The sequence below is a fragment of the Ruditapes philippinarum genome, unplaced genomic scaffold, assembly GCF_026571515.1.
Source record: "Ruditapes philippinarum isolate M1 unplaced genomic scaffold, ASM2657151v2 ctg7089_1_1_1_1, whole genome shotgun sequence".
Classification (NCBI taxonomy): domain Eukaryota; kingdom Metazoa; phylum Mollusca; class Bivalvia; order Venerida; family Veneridae; genus Ruditapes; species Ruditapes philippinarum.
Window position 1 is genome coordinate 5,128 of NW_026863260.1, and position 23,483 is coordinate 28,610.

Below are 23,483 nucleotides of genomic sequence, written 5' to 3' on the forward strand. Positions count from 1 at the left end.
ATTTTATTAGCATCTTTCTTTAATATAATTTAATATGATATATACATTCATATATAGGGCATTTATTAAATGCCATAAATGACAAATGTTACATAATAACAAACATGGCATGTACATATTTGTATCGAAATACCCAAACTGGGAGGTAAAAACCGCCAGATTATGACATACATTGTAATGTAATGATTAACCACAAGATCAAAATAAACTATGAAATAGATAACAATCTCAGCAAAAGTTATAATAGATGACAAAGTTGAACCAAAAGCCATATACACAAATATAATAATATGGATTGCTGATCAAAAACCATTGAACAAAAAATATTTTTCCAAATCGTGGTCGACTCGCCCAGGAAAACCCATAGTTTGGAAACCTGCTCCCTTTTATCTTGTGTCTAATACCACTTGATGTAGGGCTACATCCTTGAAAAATATTTTAAACATTCTATACATGAATAAGTGTATTACATATGACTAGATCATAAGTATTTATAACAACAAATAAAAAATTTTGAAAGAGATAATATAACATCGACTACTTTTATAAATCTTTGCATGAACAATATACATATATATATATATGTAATAGTTGCACAAGTATTTTGAGATAAACAATAAGTGAAACGACTGATTCATGAACAATAAATGAAATGGTATTTATAGCAACATCAAAAATTGAAAGAGGAGGATGGAGTTGGAGGAGGTGGATTATAGTAACAAAGAAAGGATAGACTCATTTCTCGCCAAAATTATTTCTTTGTGATAGATCTAATGTAATCATTGGTTAATTAACATCACGTGATTTAGGTCTTGATATTGATTGGCTAAGATGTACTTGGCTATAACCCGACCCGTAACAGGTAATATTCTGTACAGTTAAGAGAATAGGGACGGACCAATGACATAAATTATTTTATGTGGGCATAAAATCTTATTTATGTATTGTCCAGGTCAAGCAAATATAACTGGCAAGACGAACTTGTTTGGTATGAGATAAAACACAACACTTAGGTTGAATGAAATAGGGCATTTATTAAATGCCATAAATGACAAATGTTACATAATAACAAACATGGCAAGTACATATTTGTATCGAAATAACCAAACTGGGAGGTAAAAACCGCCACAAAGGGAACCTTCCGCCATAAAATCTTATTTATTTATTCAACGTGTAGTCAGTACGTATATAAACAAGAAGTGAAGCATGACACGTGCTTAAAGATTAGAACAAAAGAATATGTATATGTTTTTGAGCAGGAATGACTTTAGGATAAATATGTCAATTGATTTTTAAAATATGTAATTTACATATACATATATTTGGCGAGGGTTATGTACTATTCAGGTTTCATAGGACAAAAAAGGACAGTGTTCTGTAAAAAAAAATGATCCTGTGTTATACAAAGATATATTTTAAGCTACATGGAAGTAATTCCAAGTTTCATATCTTCACTGGACGTTAAATGTATAATATGAAGACAATTTGTATTAGTAAACTGCTTGACAATCTGCCCAGAAACGATGCGGCGGCTGAACTGTGCTCTGGTAAATTCAATGAGGTTACTGCCAGGATCCGAAGTAAAAACTATCACCATGCTTATAACATATCTTTTATCTGGTTATTTCAATTTTTTGCATTGCTAATCTATTCCGATCTGTTGGATATAAGTTTTATAAGTACTGATAATTGCATACTAAATCGATACGCATTAACATATAATTAAAAGTTTAACAACCAATCTGTGGAATAATTTTAAACTATTGAATATAAAAAAAATTAAAGTTGTTTTACCTCAAACATTTCTCCATAATGTAGATTTTTTCATAAGCATGACTGACTGATAACTAAAATGCAAAAAAAAACACTTATGCAAATGTTATCTAGACTAGATTATTAGTTTAATTGTTTTAACTATTAACAGTGAGCCATTACATTTAAATAGTTTAATGTACAGAACATACATATAAAATGAATAAAGTGGGAAAAAGAGATTGGTAAACTTCCGAGAAATAAAAACAACGGCTTACCGCAATGATTGTCAGAGCGCTGTTGTCATTTATGACGTCAAAACTTCACACGTTCATGTCTTCGTAAAAGTTTGACGTCATGAAATGACGTCATCAACATATCAATAAACAAACACTTGCGAAGTATAGGTTATGATAAGTTTATTAGTACGTATTTACAAAACTGAATTTAATTTTGTAAAGACAAATTTAATTTTGTAAATATACGTACTAATAAATTGGTAAGGTGCGGCGCGGCCGCGCGACTTAAAGGGAGACGCAGGCAAAATTTTCATTTCTTAGTTTTGAAATTTTCATTCATTATTCTGTAAATGCCCTCAAAATGAATATATTAGACAGTCAAAGGAACAAAACTTTTCTCAATATTAAGAATAAAATGGTGGTTTCCTAACTTGACCCGCGTGGGTCAGGTTAGAGCGCTAGATTTCTCAATAGATGTCGAAGTGAACTCTGGAAACGTTAAAAAAATATGTCAAATGAATGACTAAGACTTGTTTCAATCATACAATATCCACAATATCTGTTATTGTAACTTCAAGGGTTTGTTTAAGTCACCTAACTTGTTTTAAAACTATTTGGGGATTCTAGTGGCGTCTAAATTTTGTTCAACATATATAGATATATTTACGCCTCAAACCGAAAATATATAGAATTTAAACATAAATTCATGCTGAAACTTCAAGATTTGTCATTTTAGCGTGATTTGAGTACATACGATCATTTTGATATTTTTGTCATTATTTTGCCTAAATATCCCTTAGGTTAATGTTTATTAGTACGTATAAATTTACAAAATTATATAGGTCAGGCGCGGTTCGGCCGTGCGACCAATTTTATTTTTAAATACGTACTAACCCATATATATAGCTATATATCAAGGTCATGATCTTGCAAGGGAAATTATAATATATAGCACTTTACTTTTTCCATTTATCTCTTCTCATTGAGTAGGTACGTGAGGCAGAATTGCTCAAGATATTTCATATGCTTTACGATCAAATTAATTGCAAATCATTTTTCATAAATAAAAAAATAAATAAATGTAGCCAAACAACGTGCAGCTTTAAAATTGATATCAAAATTGAAGGCAAATACATATAACATATCCTCTAATTATATACTTCCAGAACTAAAATAGATAAAATAAATGCTTCAAATGTAAGACGAATATTAAGAGGATATTTTTTCGTTTGCGTGAAATACGGAATATATTTTCACGAAACATGATAAAATGCCACATATTTTCACGAGCCGGTACAAAAAAAAAAAAAAAAAAAAAAACGATAAAATAACCATGGCATAATACCAGTTTAACACCCTCGGGTGTTTTTCTTTTTTTTCTGGGGGGGGGGGGGAGTTCCATCTCTCATTTTTACAATATAAAAAATCTGTGTCAGTCAGGCGCTTTGTATTAATACGCGCAGTACATTTAATGCCAATCAATGCCCGTGACCGATTTACTACTTTCTTACGCGTGGGAACTACTGTTAATACCGTTTTAATACATAATATATTATATTGCCTTATAAAGGAAATACTATGCCGAGGAGAGGGTTCTCCTGGGGGGTTACAATGCTTTTAAAACTGGGGCTTGGATTTTTTTGGGGAAACTGTCTGAATGGTTTTAGTTTGTACATGATATTTTTTATGAAAGGATGCTTATATATAAGCACCCGGGTGCTATTCCGTAAGTATATATAGAGAGCGACAATGATGCGATTCATTCCGTTTCAATGCATTATATATTATATTGCCTTATAAAGGAAATACTTTGCCGGGGAGAGGGTTTTCATGGGGGTTACAATGCTTTTAAAACTGGGGCTTGGAATTTTTTGGGGAGACTGTCTTAATGATTATAGTTTCTACAAAACATTTTTTTATAAAAGGGTGCTTATATATTAGCACCCGGGTGCTATTCCGTAAGTATATATATAGAGAGACAGGGAAAAGTTATTTTGAAGGGTAATGATTAAATTTTATTTTTTCATCTTCCACGTGTACGTATATATATGACTTCACACAAAAAAAAACGATCGCTATTGAACTGGGAAAAATTCTCCAACAGAGCCGTGTTGCCAAAATCATATCATATTTCCTTTGCGACAGATTCAGTCCAAGTATGGTATTGATTTTGTTTTAAGCGCCAGACGCATCCCTATCTACTTGTTGATTGCATATATTGCACCATGAGTCAATTTTGGCGGGGAACGATTAGATATAATGTAATGTTATCTCTTTCTATAATTTTTCTTTAAAAACAATATCCCCTTTGAAAACCAAGAAGGAACGGAAAAGCATGAGAACAAAGATTTAAAACTTCCCGCCACACTCGCAGTTTATTCAGAAGGCACCGAACCAAACACAAGAACCGAAACCCGTTTTAGCAAATTTGTTACTGACAAGAATCAGAACCGGTTAAATAATGATTATGTAAAGTACAAACATCAAAGGCTTATCAACCTTACAAATTATGTATTCAGCGTTCAAAGAAATGACATATTATATTAATATTAAATATCTGATTTTCTGTATATAATACGTACACTCGTCTGTTGATACAGGGGAGATAACCGATACAGAAAGACACAGAGTTAATGTAATGGTTATCCTATCGTTGGCTATGCTGTTTTTTATTCGCTGATAGAAAAAAATGAGATATTGCATTTAGTAACATTATAAGCTTTTATCATTTTCAGAATTCGAGGTGTTTACAGTAATTAATTTTATTAGCATCTTTCATTAATATAATTTTATATGATATATACATTCATATACATTTATATATACAACGTATAGTCAGTACGTATATAAACAAAAGGTGAAGCGTGACACGTGCTTATAGATTAGAACAAAAGAATATGTATATGTTTGTGAGCAGGAATGACTTTAGGGTAATTATGTCAATTGATTTTCGAAATATGTAATTTACTTATACAGATATATGGTGAGGATTATTTACTATTCAGGTTTCATAGGACAAAAAAGGAAAGTGTTCTGTAAATGATCATGTGTGATACAAAGATATATTTTTAAGGTACATGGAAGTAAGTCCAAGTTTCATACCTTCACTGAACGTTAAATGTAAAGATATATTCAAGGTGAATTGTACTCGTCCGTCTAGAATAAAGATTAATAATATCTGTCATATGTTACGGTTCGGACCGGAATATCCGTCCCGAGGTGACCCGCATACCTTCACTGGACGTTAAATGTACATTCAATGTGAATTGTAATCATCCGTCTAGAATAAAGATTAATAATATCTGTCATATGTTACGGTTCGGACCGGAATATCCGTCCCGAGGTGACTTGCCCATGGGCGGGTTACCTAGGGACGGATATTCCGATCCGAACCGCAAACATATGTCAGATATTTTTTCTTGCATATTCTACAATATTCCATTATAATTTAAATTCTTTATCTTTATTTTCAACGGAAATTTATATCATTACGGCCGTAACTATTTTCTTACCACAGCGTATGAAATTGCAACTTCAATCATAACGGTAAAATGACGTCATCCTAAGCGTGCCACTGTACAGCACGCGACTCATCTGGCATCCCCCCTGCCGGCATGGGTAAAACACATGGGAACGCCAGTCTGCTATGCAAGAAAACATAAAACAGACAAAACCAAGCACTGTTGCTTAATTGAGAACTAATTATAATAAAATAACAAAATATAGTAAATAAATGGTTCTTTTTATTTAAAAGGAAAACGCATTTTTAAAGTATTATTTGAATGCTACAGCGACAATTTAGGGATACATAAGTTCTGATAACATACATATATACTAGGAATAGGTTCGTCAAAGTTAATGAAGGGAATAAAACATAAAGAATAAAATTAAACACAATTATAATAGAAATTGATACAACTGCATAAAATACCACAGTACAGAAATTAAGCGATACAAAATAGTTATTATTTCGAGTAAATGAATAAAATGAAAAGAATTTTACCACAGCGTCTCAATTAATAATGAAAATAACTTAATGATAAGTTATATTTCTAATTAAAATTTTGTAAACATATCGAGTTCCATTTAACTAAAATATATGTAGCTACACTCGTGTGGGAAGGAGAATAAAGACTAATTTAAGTAGCGGCAAAAAGGAAGGAACGAGATATCAAAAGTCAATACAATACGACTAGACACACAATAAACATGATAAACAGTTCACGGACGTATCCGTGAATTTCCGCTAAAAGCGTACGTTACGATACACGTACAATACAATGTAACACGATATAAAAAAATCAAAGCACAGAAGGCGCTGAATTTGTTTTGGTTTCAGAATGTCAGAAAGGTGAAGGTTGTGTGATTATAAACCAATTTGTTTTTGTATAGTGCCACCAATGCTTTCCAGTGTTTTAACTGTAGTAAATTGGCTAAAAGACTAATTGCAACACTGCATGATATTCAATTCAATGTTTATTTGACTTAAACAATTTAAAAAAAGAATGAGTTGACCTTAACTGGGATTTGAACTACAGACCTCTCGACTACTAAGCTAGCGTGTACACCCCTTGGCCACGGTGACGTTATATGTAAACGGTCTGAAGAAAACCATATTATTCTAAATTAGGGTTTGTAACTCTTATTATTTCGACGCTAAACATGTTGTTTAACACAGATGTAAATACTGATGGAGCTTACTATAAGCATGTACAATGTTTATCTATAAAGAATAAAACAATATTAGAAATCTTCGACCATTCGGGAACTATGTTGCTTCAAAATTAATGTGCCTGTCATTTGACAATCTTTACGCAGTGATCTCCCCTGAATTTTTCGGCGTTAGTGTACATATAAAGGAAAGTAACCGCTTCAATAAAGCGGACTACTTTCGGCATTTGCAATTAACAGCATCGGAGTCTGAAATTTTGCTACCATTATTTGTTTTGTCTGACGACCCAAACATAAAAAAAGACAAAAACAATTGACGCATGCGCGGACATTAAACTGGTAGGTTTCAGGGGGGTTCATTTTGTGACAACGTGTTTTTATTTTTGCCTATGATACAAAAGAAAAAAGAATATCAAAACACTCTCGTCAATCTGAATAATACTCGGGAGCTATGTCCCCGTGTACAAATCAGATAGCCTATTTCTATTTAATATCCCAACAGACAGTGTGGAAACTGGAGTGCGGGTAACTAATACCTGCACTCCAAAACAGTAAGGTCCCCAAACTAGGATCCCTTTGATTGGCAACATTTTTTTGCGGTTTACTTATTGTGACGAAAGGGAAAGAGATAACTATAGAAAAGTCATATACAGATGTTCGTAGACTGATTACTGTTTTTCTTGGGTTACATATAAGTGTTTTCATTTTTGCCTATGATACAAAGGAGAAAAAACACCAAAACACGTCCCTCATACAAAATCAGATATGCTCTTTCTATTACTTATACACAGACACGTAAATACAAATTTACTCAATTGCTTAAATATACAAAGAGTCATACATTCGAAAACCGTTACAAATTACATGTATTATAAAAGCGCATGCAATTGTCGACAAAACGCACTAAACCATTTAAAATGCACTTAAATTCATACATTTGTAAATGATTTTAATGCGGATATATTTTTTTTAATTTAAAGGAAAGACAGTAGAAATTTGATTCGAGTCCAATGTAATAAATATGAATTTATATTTTGCCAAGGTCTTTCAAATAGAAAGACCTTGATTTAACGTATGAGTATCCCATTAGCCCATGTATAAGGAAATGTTTTTGTATGTAACTATGAACTTTAAATGTTCGAGACAGACAAATAACTTTCTGTTCTGTTCCAGATTAATAATATTAACTAAACATGACATCATTTTTTTTTATAATTTAACAAGCTTTTTACTAACACAGTTGATTTGCTTCTGATTAAATAATAAATACAGTGCACGGTAACGAAGAATCATATGGATATTCTCAAGTTACAGTGTCGAACATTCGTGGTTCAAATTTTGATCATTAAACTGAAACTTGTTAAACAGGCGGTCATAAAGTTTACTGACCGATGGTTCTAATGTACAATTCTCGTTCCACAAATAAGACTGAAATATTTTTTAATGATAATAGTGATAATTGTAACCATGCAGTACATTGACAGGCCAATTGTAAGGTCAGATAAAAGCACTGTACACTGCTCCGGCACACCCTAATATTTTATGATAGAAAAAATGAATTTCTCCCTCAAACGCTTAAAACGAGAAAATGTAAATATCGAAGACTAGTTTGAAATTTAACATGTTCGTGGACAGTACAGAAAAGTACATGCTGCCGCTCATGCTCCCTAGCACCGGTTAAAGCAGAATATCACACATTTAACGTGGGATGATACAAAAATGAATTTAGAAACATCCACAGATGCGTTCATTGGACATTCCACATATAAAGTACTTCAAGTCCATTTCACAAATTAGCGGGGTGTAGATTTAACAACATTTTTACATACCGCCAGGTCTTTTCATTACCGGTCTTTGTCCAAAATACATTGACCTTCTTTTTATGAACTTGTAAACAAATCTTCTTGTCAAATAGAGCATGCTTTGTTTACAAAATATACACTCGCGAAATTTAATGTTTAACTTTATACTTAAAATGGTATAAAATAACATTTAATACATTGACAGTTGTGAGAAATTAAACATAGAAGACAAGACAATATTTACAAATAATTATTTTTTCACGTGGTAAACCAACTTAATAGATTAATGATATGCAAATGTATGTAAACCGTGAACTATATTAAACACTACAGCTAGCTGTACTTTGATTGTTGCTATGAAGAATTACCTGTATAACAAAATTGCAGTGTTTGGTGTTTGTACCTTTTTCTGAACGGGATGTAAATTTTTACTGACAGATATTTGGCTGTCAACATTAATACATATTGAGGATTTCGGAGAATAAACGTATGTATGATTAAATACAAAATGTTTAAAGTCAAGTTACGGTTCATAAACATCATAAGATGCATATATTGTATTATTTCCTTTTAACGTACTTACTGTCATAAGCATATATATTACGCATTTCAAACAAATGATTTGTTTTGTTTGTTTACAATTACAATGATACTGTCACACTTTCTTGATGTTTGAGTTAGGCGTACATGATGGACCTGCATGCATTATTTAAACGGTGAAGGGCTGCCTGTCTCCCGTCAGCGATTTGGAAAGTTTCCTTATACAACAAAGAGCGTCTGTCTTTGGGATCGGGCTCTATTCAAAACTTTTTATGAGAAGATGTGTGTCAAAGCTTCAAACTTGATTAACTCTTAACGTTTTAAAGTTACCCAGTTTGAATGTTTAACAGTTCAGTTTAAGGGATCTCAATACCAAAATATACGTGTATATCATAACCTACCAACAGTATCGAGCCCGGTTAGACTGGACCGATGTACCTGCCGGGCTGGCTCCTGTACTGGTTGCAAAAGTTTATCACTTCCGGTTTCAGCCGGGTCAGAGTTCAATTGTTATGAAAGCCGCTTTTATTTATTTCAATCATGAGCCTACAAAACGTTAACTAATTTATAACATGATTTGATACACACGCTATAGGTGGATATTTTAACTTAGTAAACTCGACAGTTCATGTTTCTCAAATTCTTGTTCGACAAATCTCAAAGATAAATAAATAAATTAATTATTTAATAACTTAATAAATAAATCAATTATTTCATATTCATTTAATCATATTCTATTCTAATGTATTCAAATAAATAAATAAATTAATATTTAATAAATAAATAAATAAGTTCATATTTATTTAACATATTATATTCTAATGTAAAATATGTTTTAATAATTTACCCATCGAAAGCTTCTGTGTATGGTTTATAGAGGATATTCAAGTTTTTTCTATAAATACAGGATTTATTTTCATTGAGTGCTATGAAAATAAATATTTCATACCTCAAGATGACAAAAAAATCTGCATTTAGAGAAAACACTTGAATTGTCTGTTTTTATATATAAATGTTTCTCTTTTTGACATTTCATCACTTCAATTTTACATATTGGCTGAATTTGGAAGAAAGAAGTCCGGCAAGACACCAGTGAAAACACGGAAAAATATGTTTCACAACAGTGAAAATATTTTTTTTACTGTGAAAATACGGAATATCGAAAATAACTTTTTATTTCATCAATATTTCATGTATAAGTATATAATAAAGTAGTGTTATTAACCTCATCGAAATGTAGAGTGCGTGTATTTTAACCACCGTTCATTTGATGTAATACATTATTGCAGCATCTTCAGAAAACATAAAAAACGGCATTTTTTGTATACCAGCACCAAGCTGATGTTGTTTAAAGCCTGTGTCAAAATGAGTTAGTTATTCAAAACGGAGCTTAGAATAAGTAGAATAATAGGCGTTTATGTTATATGAATATAATTTATTTCAATATAATTCAAGACAAATTGAGTAAGCTAGTTTCATTTGTTTTTTGTTTTTTTGTTTTTTTAAGGTGACTGAAATCTGGAATATTTTGCACAGAGTCAATGGCTACATCAGAAGAAAGGCTTGCCTTGTTTAAGGCAGAGTACCCTCACACAGATAATGTTTCCCTGACCGGGGCAGATCTGGGCGTGGTGGCCGGATACTTTGTTATCATTATTGCCATAGGAGTTGTGGTAAGTTGTAAAAAATACAAATTGTAACAATTTAAGATGTTTTATGGTGAAGCTTTCTTATAAAAGAAAGGAACAGTTTGAATGTAAAAAGAAAAATAATGCGTGGTTTAGTGTGGTTAATGCGAAGTTGTGGTTCTTTTTGTGTAATACAAAAAAAAACTTTCTATATAGTGCCATTTTTAATAAGTTATCTAGTTCTAGAGGTTTTCCGATCAAGTTTTTGCCTTCTCGATTTAGAACTGCCGTCTGTTTAATTTTGTTTGTAGTATTTCCTTATTAAATGACATTAATTGAAACAAATTAAGGTGCATAACAATGAGGGGGAGTTGGGGGGGGGAGGGGGGAAACAACATGTCTGCATATAAAGAGCAAAAACTGCATGGAGACAATAGTTTGTCATACTTACATACATACAAATATTACAAGGTTTATGTTGAACGTGATTTGAATAAAGAACTGATATTTTAATTTACATAAGTGAAAGGAGATAAAGTTGAGCTTCATTTAAAGTAAATAAAGCGACCATAATGAACGTTGAGATAATTAGAAAGTAGAGGGGGTACGGGTTTGGGGGGCCCTTTTTTTGTTGGGTTTTAAATTTCCCAAAGGGTTTAAAAATTTTTTAAAAATTGTGTGTTTCCCCCCTGTTTTGGTTTTTTTTTTTGTAATTTTAAAATTGACTTTATATTTTCGGGCGACATGCGTCCCTTTTAAAGTTTTTTCCCCATGTTAAAATTTTTTTATTTTTTAAATTCCAAATAGACCCAATTTTTGGGTAAAAATGAAAAAAATAGGAAAAACCTTTTTCCCCAAGAAACCCCTTTTTTTTTTCTTTTTTTTTATAAAAAAACCCTTTTCAATTAAAAAATTTTATCCCCTTTTTTTCTAAAAGCAAAAAAACATCGGTATAGTTCTACGGGAAATCCCGTCAACCAAAAAAAAATTAAACAAACAGAACAAAAAAGTTAAGGAAGATGTCATTTAAGGATATATAAAGTATCATATTACTGTAACATCCTTTTATTTCAGGCAATGTGCAGGTCTAACAGAAGCACAGTTGGTGGATTCTTTCTCGCTGGAAGATCTATGTTCTTTTTACCTGTAAGTATTTTCACGATGTTAATGTATGTCAAATGGTGTGCTGGAAATAACTGACCATTGGCCATTCAGACAATAGTTCTTGATCGTAGATTTTAAAGATTTTTTTCTAAATTTATTAAATGAAAATGTTGATTAATAGTTAAAATATGAATGTGTATGGCTGAAACAAAAATTAATATGAAGTGCCATATAAGTTTGATATTCATTAGAATTTACATCTGAAGTTGAATTCTTGCAGTCATGATAACGTAAATATGTAAAACCTGAAACATTAACGAGTAATTACTGCCATGATGGGGTTTCTTATATTACTATTTCTATATGTTAAATGTTTAATTTCTAATGTTGTAGACCTCTTTTGTATGACACAATTATGATATATATCACAAGTAAACTATAATCAGGACACATATTATGATATATATCACAAGTAAACTATACTCAGGACAATTTTATGATATATATCACAAGTAAACCATGATTAGGATTCATATTATGATATAGATATCACAAGTAAACCATGCTTTGGATACATATTATGATATAGATATCACAAGTAAACCATGCTTGGACACATATTATGATATAGATATCACAAGTAAACCATGCATATGACATATATTATGTTACATATAACAATTTAACCATGCTTTTGACACACATATAATAAATAGTACAAGAAGACCATGGTTTGGACATATATGATATTTATCACAAGTAAACCATGCATAGGCATATATTATGATACATGTAACAAGTAAACCATGCTTAGGATGCATTACATATCAAAATTTAACGATGCTTATGACACATATTATGATATACGAGGGTTGTCCCAATATTCTGTGACAAGATTGTTTAAAAGCTAACTAAAATAGGTACGAATTTGATATTTTAATATGTTATAAACCCATATAATTGAAACATTTTCACAAACTTACATGGAAAAATATTAATAAACAACAAACATATGCCGTAAATACCATGGCAACTATCTGAATAGCGGCGCACGTCAAACGTCAACGACGGCGTTAAATCTATATAAGGCGCCTTTCTCAAATACTTTCAATGGCTTTCAACGCAATAATGATGCAGCTTTACCCATAAATGGTCAATTACATACTTTAATCATGTGGTTGTTAAAGTCTGTTGAAAGTTTGGATGGCATACATTATTTTTTTTGCTACACGCGAACACCCGGTCTGGTTGCACCTGCTTTTAGCAGTAGAAAATTGGCGACGGAGATTGGTCTTCTTATTCATGCTTTCCTTATTTTCGCTTTTTGTAGTGAAGAACTCTGGTTCCGTTCATGCCTTTAGTAAACAAATGCTCAGGATATGTTGCTAAACTGTTTTATTTGGTATATTTGTTGAAAATCGTAACATGTGTCATCTCGAAATAGTCAAGAAACCTGAATGACCTGTTCACTGCGCCGCAAATTCTTCGAACGTCGCCATTTTAACTTTCCTATTTTCTATGATATATTTTCATTTATCCGTAGCCTGTTCGTTTCTTAAGTTATTTAACTAAAATTTTCTGAGATGATGTAAACATAGCAGCAGAGGAAGCCAACGTGGCATTGTGCAGACACATCATCAGATATTTGAAATATACGTAATTAATCTTAGCCTATTCATAACAAAATACAAATTATTTGACGTGCGCCGGCAACTCAGTCCAATGTCGTTAATACTGAAAATTTCTAAGTAACTAGAGTAAATATTTTGTAAATGATTTGTTGTAATGTTAAATAATAACCTTAACGGTTTTATGTTTGAATTATTATCTATTGGCGTTAAAAATGAACCGTCTATAAAATTTGTCACGGACTTTTGGGACAACCCTCGTATATCACAAGTAAACCATGGTTTAGACACATAAGCATACTTAAATATTTACAGGATAATGAACCTCTGATGTATTTATTATACAATTTTTGGCTTATTTCAGATTGGTGCTTCACTGTTTGTCAGTAACATCGGAACTGAACATTTTATAGGTCTTTCCGGCTCGGGTGCTGCACAGGGTATTGGTGTTGGAGCATGGGAATTTAATGTAAGTAATCAGTACAATGTTTGAGAGGAAATACAGAATTTATATTTATGTATAGAATATATTACCAAAGTTTGAAGCCCTGGAATACCAAATCGCCCAAATAGTGAGTGACTAGCACTAAAGTGTATATGTTTGCTGATGACATACCACCATGCTTGCAAATTAACAACTTTGTGACACCAAATTTTGATTAATAATACAAGGAGCGCACTAACAAAATATATAGGGACATTTACATTTATAAAAGAACACACATTTGAAAGTCCAATTTTAGCTTATTATACCATTACAATAGTTTATTGACCTTTCAATCGGAGGTATCTCAGGTTCGATCTGAATTTTGTTAATAGTACATTTTATTTAAAGAAGGTAATACATCTAATTTCCGCCATGGCTTTATGTTATAATGGTGCCAGAATTCAAATGATTATCAAATATGATAATAATTGTATTGTAATGACATGTTATATAAATGAAACATGTTATTTATTTTCAGGCAATCCTCCTTTTACAGTTACTCGGCTGGATATTTATCCCCGTATACATCGCATGTGGGGTAAGTTTATTTTAAATTCGTTGTTTTGTTTTGATCCCGCCGAAAACCTGAATTCGATTATTAGCTTGGACCAAAAAGTTATCAAACAGGAGTCCGAAAATCTGATGATAATATATTCGTGACCTTTTTCAATTTATTTTACCTTTGAATAATATTAGAGAACAAGTAGAACATTATGTTTGTATATATTTACATAGGTTTACATTCAATGTTTGAATATTTAATGGTTTGAACTTTCTCCACTCAAGTGTTCCATCGCCTTTGACATCAACGTTCCATCATCATTAAACCTAGATTTAATCATGATAATGAAAATTTGAATTTTATCTTGACTATTTTAGTTTTTTTATATGTATGTATGTGTCACTTAAGATAGTAAGCATACCTGAACCTCATTTAATATTCATGGCAAGCTAGATTTACATAAACAATCATGTAAAGTAAACATAGCACCTCCATCTACCTGGTTGGTCGACAAATTGACAGATGGAATATGTAAATAGTTCATCATTATAAAAATATATCATCACTGGCCGATAATAATGAGAGTTCGTTTTGCAGATATTTCATGAGATATAATTGAGCCGCGTCACGACAAAACCAACATAATGGGTTTGCATCCGCGCAGTCTGATCAGGATCCATGCTGTTCGCTATCAGTTTCTCTACTTGTAATAGGGTTGGTTAGCGAACAGCATGGATCCTGATCAGACTGCGCGGATGCGCAGGCTGGTCTGGATCCATACTGGTCGCAAACACACTATGTTGGTTTTGTCGTGACGCGGCTCATATATTATTATTGTCAAATTCGTAATTAGACAAAAAAAATTAATTATAATCTTAATTTTCAGACGTACACGATGCCTGAATACCTTACAAAAAGATTTGGCGGTGAAAGGCTGCGGGTTTACTTTGCATTACTATCTCTAATTTTATATATATTCACAAAATGTTCTGTAAGTATTCGAAGTACAATTAGCCACTTCTTTTCCGCTGTAAAGCTATATAATTTGAGGTTATTATTATACATTGTCGAGTGCATTACCGAATTCTGTAAGAATAGTACACAGCTGTGAAACCTTTATAAATCGAGGCGTAAGACATCAAATATGTCTTGTTTATTTTGTGTCAAACAGGGACTAGATCTAGTTGTTCTCCGTCATTGGTAAACATAGTGAATTACTTTAATAAACATCAAACGCATTAAATTGGGGATTTTTTTACAAGCGTTTATTCATAAAACTTGAGAAGGAAGTTACTTGATTGAGCTGAATGAAGTCGGTGAGATAGTGTTTAAATTGTCATCACTCCTATTAACTTGCAGTTTTTAGCTCACCTGTCACAAAGTGACAGAGCGAGCTTTTGTGATCGCTTTTCGTCCGGTGTCCGTCCGTCGTCCGTCCGTCCGTAAACTTTTACTTTAAATGACATCTCCTCATAAACCACTAAGCCAATTTCATCCAAACTTCACAGGAATGTTCCTTTGGTGGTCAACTTTGAAAATTGTTCAAAGAATTTAATTCCATGCAGAACTCTGGTTGCCATGGCAACCCAAAAAAACAACTTTAAATATCTTCTTCTAAAAACCCCAAAGAGCTTGGCTTAGATATTTGGCATGAAACCAGAACTCTGGTTGCCATGGCAACCGAATGAAAAGACTTTAAATATCTTCTTTTAAAAAAACTCCAAGAGCTAAAGCTTAGATATTTGGCATGAAACATCTTCTAGTGAATGTCTACCAAGTTTGTTCAAATAAAAGCCATGGGGTCAAAATTGGCCCCGACCCAGGGGGTCATTGATTTTCCCTATATGCATATAGTAAAAACTTAAAAAATCTTCTTTGAAAAAACCCAAAGAGCTAGAGCTTAGATATTTAGCATGAAACATCTTCTAATGAGTGTCTACCAAGTTTGTTCAAATAAAAGCCCTGGGATCAAAATTGGCCCCGCCCAAGGGGGTCATTGTTTTTCCCTATATGCATATAGTAAAAACTTAAAAAATCTTCTTTTAAAGAACCCAAGAGCTAGAGCTTATATATTTAGCATGAAACATCTTCTAATGAGTGTCTACCAAGTTTGTTCAAATAAAAGCCCTGGGGTCAAAATTGGCCCCGCCCCAGGGGGTCATTGATTTTCCCTATATGCATATAGTAAAAACTTAAAAAATCTTTAAAAAAGAACTCAAAGAGCTAGAGCTAAGATATTTAGCATGAAACATGTTCTAATGGGTGTCTACCAAGTTTGTTCAAATAAGGTCCTGGGGTTAAAATTAGCCCCGGCCCGTGGGTCATTGATTTTCCTCTTGTTTTTAAACCAGGCGTTTTGAGCAAATAAAACCAGCTATATCTCGCCATAATTTTACTTTATATGGTAATATATCAAGTAATATTCCCGTGGGCAGGGAAACTGGTAAAGGGGAGTGGGAGCAGCACGGCAAAGGCGTAACATGGGTGGAAGTTGATGTAGCGATTATTAACTGCACTATAAACTCTTTACCAATTTAATTCAGACTTCTTTGGCTAGAATTGTCACTTTTGTATGATTGTCACTGCTGTACAATGTAATTTGAATTCATTTATACCTACACAGTAAAAGAATTATAGTAATATAAATATACCTGGAATTTTTCATATTTCAGGGCGATCTTTTCACGGGGGCTTTGTTTATACAGCAGTCACTAAAATGGGATTTATATTTATGTATATTTATCCTAGTCACTGTTACCGGAATAATGACCATGACAGGTACGTTCCTAACATGTTTGTTTATTTATTTATTTATTTATTTATTTATTTTCCACCGTTTGTTGTTTGTTTTCGCCAAGACTTTCCGGTAAATGTACATGTATAGGCTTTTTGCTATTCTTTTCCCGTTTTTTTGCCGCACAGGCAGTCCGTGTGCTGCGATATCATTTCAGTGTTGCTATAGATGTGCATTTTAAGGCCACACAGATATATCACTTCCCTTTATCATACTGACTAAACGAAGATAAAATCTGCCATTTTTAAACAGAAACAATTATAAAGGTGGACATGAATGTTTGTAAGTTAAGCCAAATCGAATAATCTAATCTGTCCAGCAATTAAAACATTAATCGTTCATCATCTAATTGTTCATCACATACCAATGTGATATTATTTAATTTGACATTTGCATGTTAACTTTGACATCCCGTAGTACTCTATAGATAATTTTATTTATAAAAAGAATTATTCTGTATACATTTTACTCAAACATATTGTATAATTTATCACATTTATATTTTCGTAATTAACATGTTACAGGTAGTTTGACTGCTGTGATATATACAGACACTATGCAGGCCATACTGATGGTTGGTGGCGGTCTTACTTTGATGGCAATGAGTAAGTTTCTTTTGGGGCGTGCTTTAAATTTGGGTGTGTGATGGGGAGTGGAGGTTGACTGGAAATATGTGTATATTTTATAGTTACAGAAAACTTTGTTTTTATGTTTTGTCCATTTAATAATTACCTATGCTGACAATCCTTAATTGGTATAAACAATTATATAATTATGATCAATGACAATCAATTGAAAATGATTTAAATTTGCTTTTTATGTACATTTTGTACACTTGTCTGTAGGCCCTACACAAAGATGCACAATGACAAGAACACTTAAATGGTGATCATACAAATCGATTCGGAACGTTACTTATTACTTAAATTAGGTAGATGCCTGGAAAAATACTGTTTTCAAGAAAAGTGGTATAAAAAACATAATCATTTATCAATATCTTGAATTTCAGGTTTCTCAAAGATCGGTGGTTATGACGGGCTTGCCCGAAAATACCCGAATGCAACTACCAAGATGACGTATAGAATGCCAAACACCACGTGTCACGAGACAGACCCGAACTCGTTCCGGATGTTACGTGAAGCAGACGACGACTATATGCCGTGGTTAGGGTTTCTGCTAGGACAAACGCCGGGGTCTATTTGGTACTGGTGTGCCGATCAGGTATTCTAACGTAAGCTTAATTTCTTGGACCATATAATATTTGGACCATGTAATATTTTGTCTTGTATTTGTATACAATTGCACTGTACCATTCACTTAAGTTTCTTCAACACAGTTGACATTCGTAACATACAATCTCAGAGATAAAAGAATTCTTAATCGTTTGACAAATAAGCATCTTCCTGTTTGATAAAGCATCGTCCGATAAGGGTGCTTAGAAAAGCCATTTGTAATGTATGATTCAAACATCTAGATTTTAAGTAAAAACCATGAAAACTGTTCTTGAATTCTCTGTGAAGAGGTACAGAGGAATCGGTGTAATTTCAACATATAACAATGGTCTAATTCATTCCTATTTTCTTGCAAGGACCTTCTTCTGTGTGGAAGGTGACGGATATATACAACTTTGTTAAAACTGTCAATGCGTTTCTAAAAAAGGGGCTGATCTTTACTTTACGTCATTGCTATTTATGTATTTTCTTGTCAGGTGATTGTACAGCGGCCAAGAGATTGTCACATGCTCAAGGAGCCACACTGATGGCCGGCTTTATAAAAGTTTTACCATTATTTATGATGGTGATGCCTGGGATGATCAGCAGAGTTCTCTACGCTGGTAATAAAATATAGCATGTATACCTTGTCTACCATAGGAGACCGGCCCATGCCTGTGTAGAATGAAGGCGTGATACAATTCAGAGCTGTAATTAAATCGAGTTGATTAAACAAATACATATCATTATCAAATTAGTATTGTTTATTTTATGCTTTTCAGTGGATTACTGATTTATCCGTGAAAATTATATTTGATAATTTCACAGTGAAAATTATCAAAATATAATTTCACACTTTTCAATGACGAAACTACTTTTTTCAGATTTTCCCCATGTTGTACCTCAATTTTATTTTTGCTGATTATTCCGTCAATATCAGGCTGTTTAAAGAAAAGCAAAGCTGAAATTGATAAATAACTTATATGTCAAAAGTAATAAAAAGAAGAAAACTTACAGTAAGTTACTTCTATTCATTAAAATTACCAATCACCAAATATCGTCTCTTTAATTTTTTGTTTCATTTTTACAGTCTGAAAAATACATTCCTTCCACATGCAAAACTGCTCTTGATGACATTTGGGAATATTTAAGTATCCTACGAGCAAAAACTGCAGTATGCTTTATGAAAACTTGCAAAGCAATGGCAGCTTTCAGTCGAAGAATATGTAAAACGACCCAGCGTTCGTAAGGCTTCCAAGTTTTCCAATTTTCTATCCACTTTATTTATTGTCTGTTACAATCCTCATATAAGTTTTCTTTCTTTTAAAAAGGTGTATGACTAACAAATCCAAATGATATCCCTATGAATCAAACATCCACTCGTGAGAATACTGTTTTTAAAGCCCACTCGATGAAATAAAATTTCATCTTACACACAAACAAACAAATATCCTCTATATTTTGTTTGTTTTGATTGACGTTCTGTTAACAGTAAATAAGCATGTTAATTCAGTGGATTGTATAAGCAAGCCTCTTTGACAAAAGATCATTAAAACCAATTGTATGAAAGTCACCCCATAGGCACAAAGGCCTTTGGCGTTACACGGTCACCATTTTATACTGTGCCTTTTACATACTTTATATGTGATCTTTCATTACGAGTCTTTTGTAATACTTAATGATCAATCTGACTAAAATTCATGTCTACTAGGTTATTTCTTGCATGAAGCGTTGATTATGAGCTGATTTTAATGCGTAGCGTTTATTGCTGATTTTAATGCATACCATTAATTAGGAGCTGCATTTAATGCGTATCGGTAATTAGAAGCTGATTTTAATGCGTAGCGTTGATTAGGAGTTTATTTGAATGAGTAGCGTTTAATATTTAAATGAGATTGACTTAATAATTTGCATATTTATAAGTACTTTCCTTGACTTTCTTCAAGAAATTTTTTAAGAGAAACTCAGAAGTAAAATTTAAAGGTTTTAGTTCAATCGTTATTTTATGAAACGGATCAGTGCTTATCCTTTCGAAAATTTTGAAAGGTTAACGTAACAATATATGAAGAAAAACCCGACTTAGCTGCAACTTGTTGTTAGTTCATAGTTCTTTTTTTTCTTTTGTTATTACAGACGAAGTTGCATGTGTTGACCCACAAATATGTAACTATGTTTGTCAAAGCGAGGCTGGATGTAGCAGTATAGCCTATCCGAGACTTGTCCTCGGTATCATGCCAGAAGGTGGGTTACAGAAACAAGATGTGGTTCAGACTTTCAGAAATTGCACTTTGTACATATTTTAGTTTTCCCTTTTCTGCGTTATCTTAAATGCCAATATATTTTGTCAAAATTCTTTTCGTCAAAATTATATGTTTCGGTGTGTACAAATGGCAATTTTTGATAACAAAGAAAAAAATACTACTGAACTACTGAAACTACTGAAACTTATGTGCAATTTTAAATGACAAAAGTCATAGATTATTTGTAAAATACCGAATCGTCTAAATACATTTTACTTTAAAGATATGTCCGTACAATTTTCCAACTAAATTGTAAATATAAAAATTTACTATATCCCGTAGTCAGTCGTTTAGATATTGCAATATTTATATTTTCCCTTTAAAACAAACTTAAACTTTTTATTTCTTTTCCTTTATTGACACATCTTTTAGCTTCATGTTTAAGGAAGCAAAGACCCTTACCTATATATCTCAATTTTATTTCCGATGTGTTGAATAACGAAAAGTCTTGATTGCATACGAACATGTATATTCAGGTTTACGTGATCTCATATTCAGATTTTCGTGGAATTATATTTAGATTTACGTGGTCTTATGTGCAGGTAAACCTGGTCTTATATTCAGGTTTACGTGGTCTAATATTCAGGTATACGTGGTCTTATATTCAGATTTACATGGTCTTATATTCAGGTTTACGTGGTCTTATGATGGCGGTGATGATAGCGGCTCTTATGAGTGACCTTGACTCGATCTTTAACAGCGCCAGTACCCTGTTCACTGTTGATATTTATACTAAAATAAGAAAGAACTGTTCTCAAAGAGAACAAATGCTTGTAGGCAGGTAAGATTTATATAGCATTATATAGAATATTTCATCATTATATAAAGGTATCTTTTTCGGGGAAGTATTTTGAGGAAAGAAATGTGTTGAACAAATCTGCGAATGTTTCTTAATTTATAATTTCGCCATTTTCATGTTTTAATGTTGAATTCTGCTTAAGCCGGTGCTCAGGGTCTCGGACTGTACTTTGCACTTGACACTTCCGTCCATGAACAGGCTCAATCAAATCAAGCCTGCAGGATTTTCAGTTTTGCTTTTTGGACTTTCTTTAGGGATTCCCATTTTCTCTATTTTGAAATACGTATGTGTAGTACTATGTGACGTCTCTGACGTCACGTGTGATTGGGATTGCAAATGAGGGCATATGATTTTTTTGTTTTATGATACAAAGATTAGGTTTTATAGAAAGCATTTCATTTTCATTTCAGACTTTTCATACTCATCATGGTGGGCGTGTCAAATAGCGTGGGTACGCAGTGCTAAAGGAGACAAAAGGGGGTCAAGTTTCATTATATACAAGAATAACAAAATTATTTGGCTCGCGGCCTATTTTTGCAGCCTTTATTATTTCTATCGTAGCTGTTACTAGTTCCGTGGTTAGATGAACAGTAATATGCTTATTAATTGATTTTTGTTTTTGGTCTATAAGTATCATTTGACTAACTTTTTCTCATGTATTTGATCATTTAATGATAAAAATTTTTTTATTATTTTATTAATCAAATTTCTTTTATTTTATTATTTTGGCCTTTTTTTTCATAATTCTTTTAGAAATGTCTTCTTTATGTTTAAGTGTTATGTTTTTATATAATTTTGGGATTAATAGTAGATGTTTGCGCTGAATGTGCTGTAATGTTGTATGTAAGCTTAGCTAATTATTGTAAAATGTAGGTATTTTTTTAAATTCATTATTAATGCTCTTCATATACTAATTGATTTTACCGCAATGTCTATTTAGAGCTAATAGTTAAGTTTATTTATAACATAGTTTCTATTCTATTGCAAATTGTATTTTTTTGCCTGAAAACTGTAACGAGATACCAAAAATAGAAAGTTTTTGACAAATTGAAATGATAGCATTGCTGAGGTACATTTGGCCTTTAAAGCTTGTGGAATTTTCAAACATTCAATTTTTGTGTTTATGTCCGGGACAACTGGAACAATGTGTCTAAATGTCATTTTAAATCCATTATTTTGCCTTTTATTAATTGACCATGAGTTTATGGGGATCAATCTATGAAACAGACTGTAAAGTAAAGTATGTTCTAAATTTTACAGGGAGCATTCTGGGCGTTGATGTTGGCTTTTTATTAATTGACCATGAGTTTATGGGGATCAATCTATGAAACAGGCTGTAAAGTATAGTATGTTCTAAATTTTACAGGGAGCATTCTGGGCGTTGATGTTGTAAAAGACTGTAAAGTATAGTTTGTTCTAATTTTACAGGGAGCATTCTGGGCGTTGATGTTGTAAAAGACTGTAAAGTATAGTTTGTTCTAAATTTTACAGGGAACATTCTGGGTGTTGATGTTGTAACAGACTGTAAAGTATAGTTTGTTCTAAATTTTACAGGGAGCATTCTTGGCGTTGCTGTTGTAACAGACTGTAAAGTATAATTGTTCTAAATTTTACAGGGAGCATTCTGGGCGTTGATGTTGTAACAGACTGTAAAGTATAGTTTGTTCTAAATTTTACAGGAAGCATTCTGGGCGTTGATGTTGTAAAAGACTGTAAAGTATAGTTTGTTCTAAATTTGACAGGGAGCATTCTGGGCGTTGATGTTGTAAAAGACTGTAAAGTATAGTTTGTTCTAAATTTTACAGGGAGCATTCTGGGCGTTGATGTTGTAAAAGACTGTAAAGTATAGTTTGTTCTAAATTTTACAGGGAGCATTCTGGGCGTTGATGTTGTAAAAGACTGTAAAGTATAGTTTGTTCTAATTTTACAGGGAGCATTCTGGGCGTTGATGTTGTAAAAGACTGTAAAGTATAGTTTGTTCTAAATTTTAAAGGGAGCATTCTGGGCGTTGATGTTGTAAAAGACT

General features: G+C 32.4%; 1 protein-coding gene across 1 annotated transcript; it reads left to right on the plus strand.

Annotated features, from left to right (window-relative positions):
• Positions 1 to 8,652: 8,652 nt before the first annotated feature.
• Positions 8,653 to 23,414, plus strand: LOC132721645 (sodium/myo-inositol cotransporter-like). Its single transcript, XM_060705975.1, is given in 15 exon segments — positions 8,653 to 8,951; positions 10,512 to 10,677; positions 11,707 to 11,778; positions 13,729 to 13,833; positions 14,330 to 14,389; positions 15,240 to 15,344; positions 17,026 to 17,131; positions 17,672 to 17,752; positions 18,157 to 18,378; positions 18,856 to 18,981; positions 20,492 to 20,599; positions 21,289 to 21,439; positions 21,868 to 21,908; positions 22,949 to 22,986; positions 23,388 to 23,414. Coding segments are annotated over 14 exon segments (1,374 nt in total). The 5' UTR covers positions 8,653 to 8,951; positions 10,512 to 10,545.
• The last annotated feature ends 69 nt before the right edge of the window (positions 23,415 to 23,483 follow it).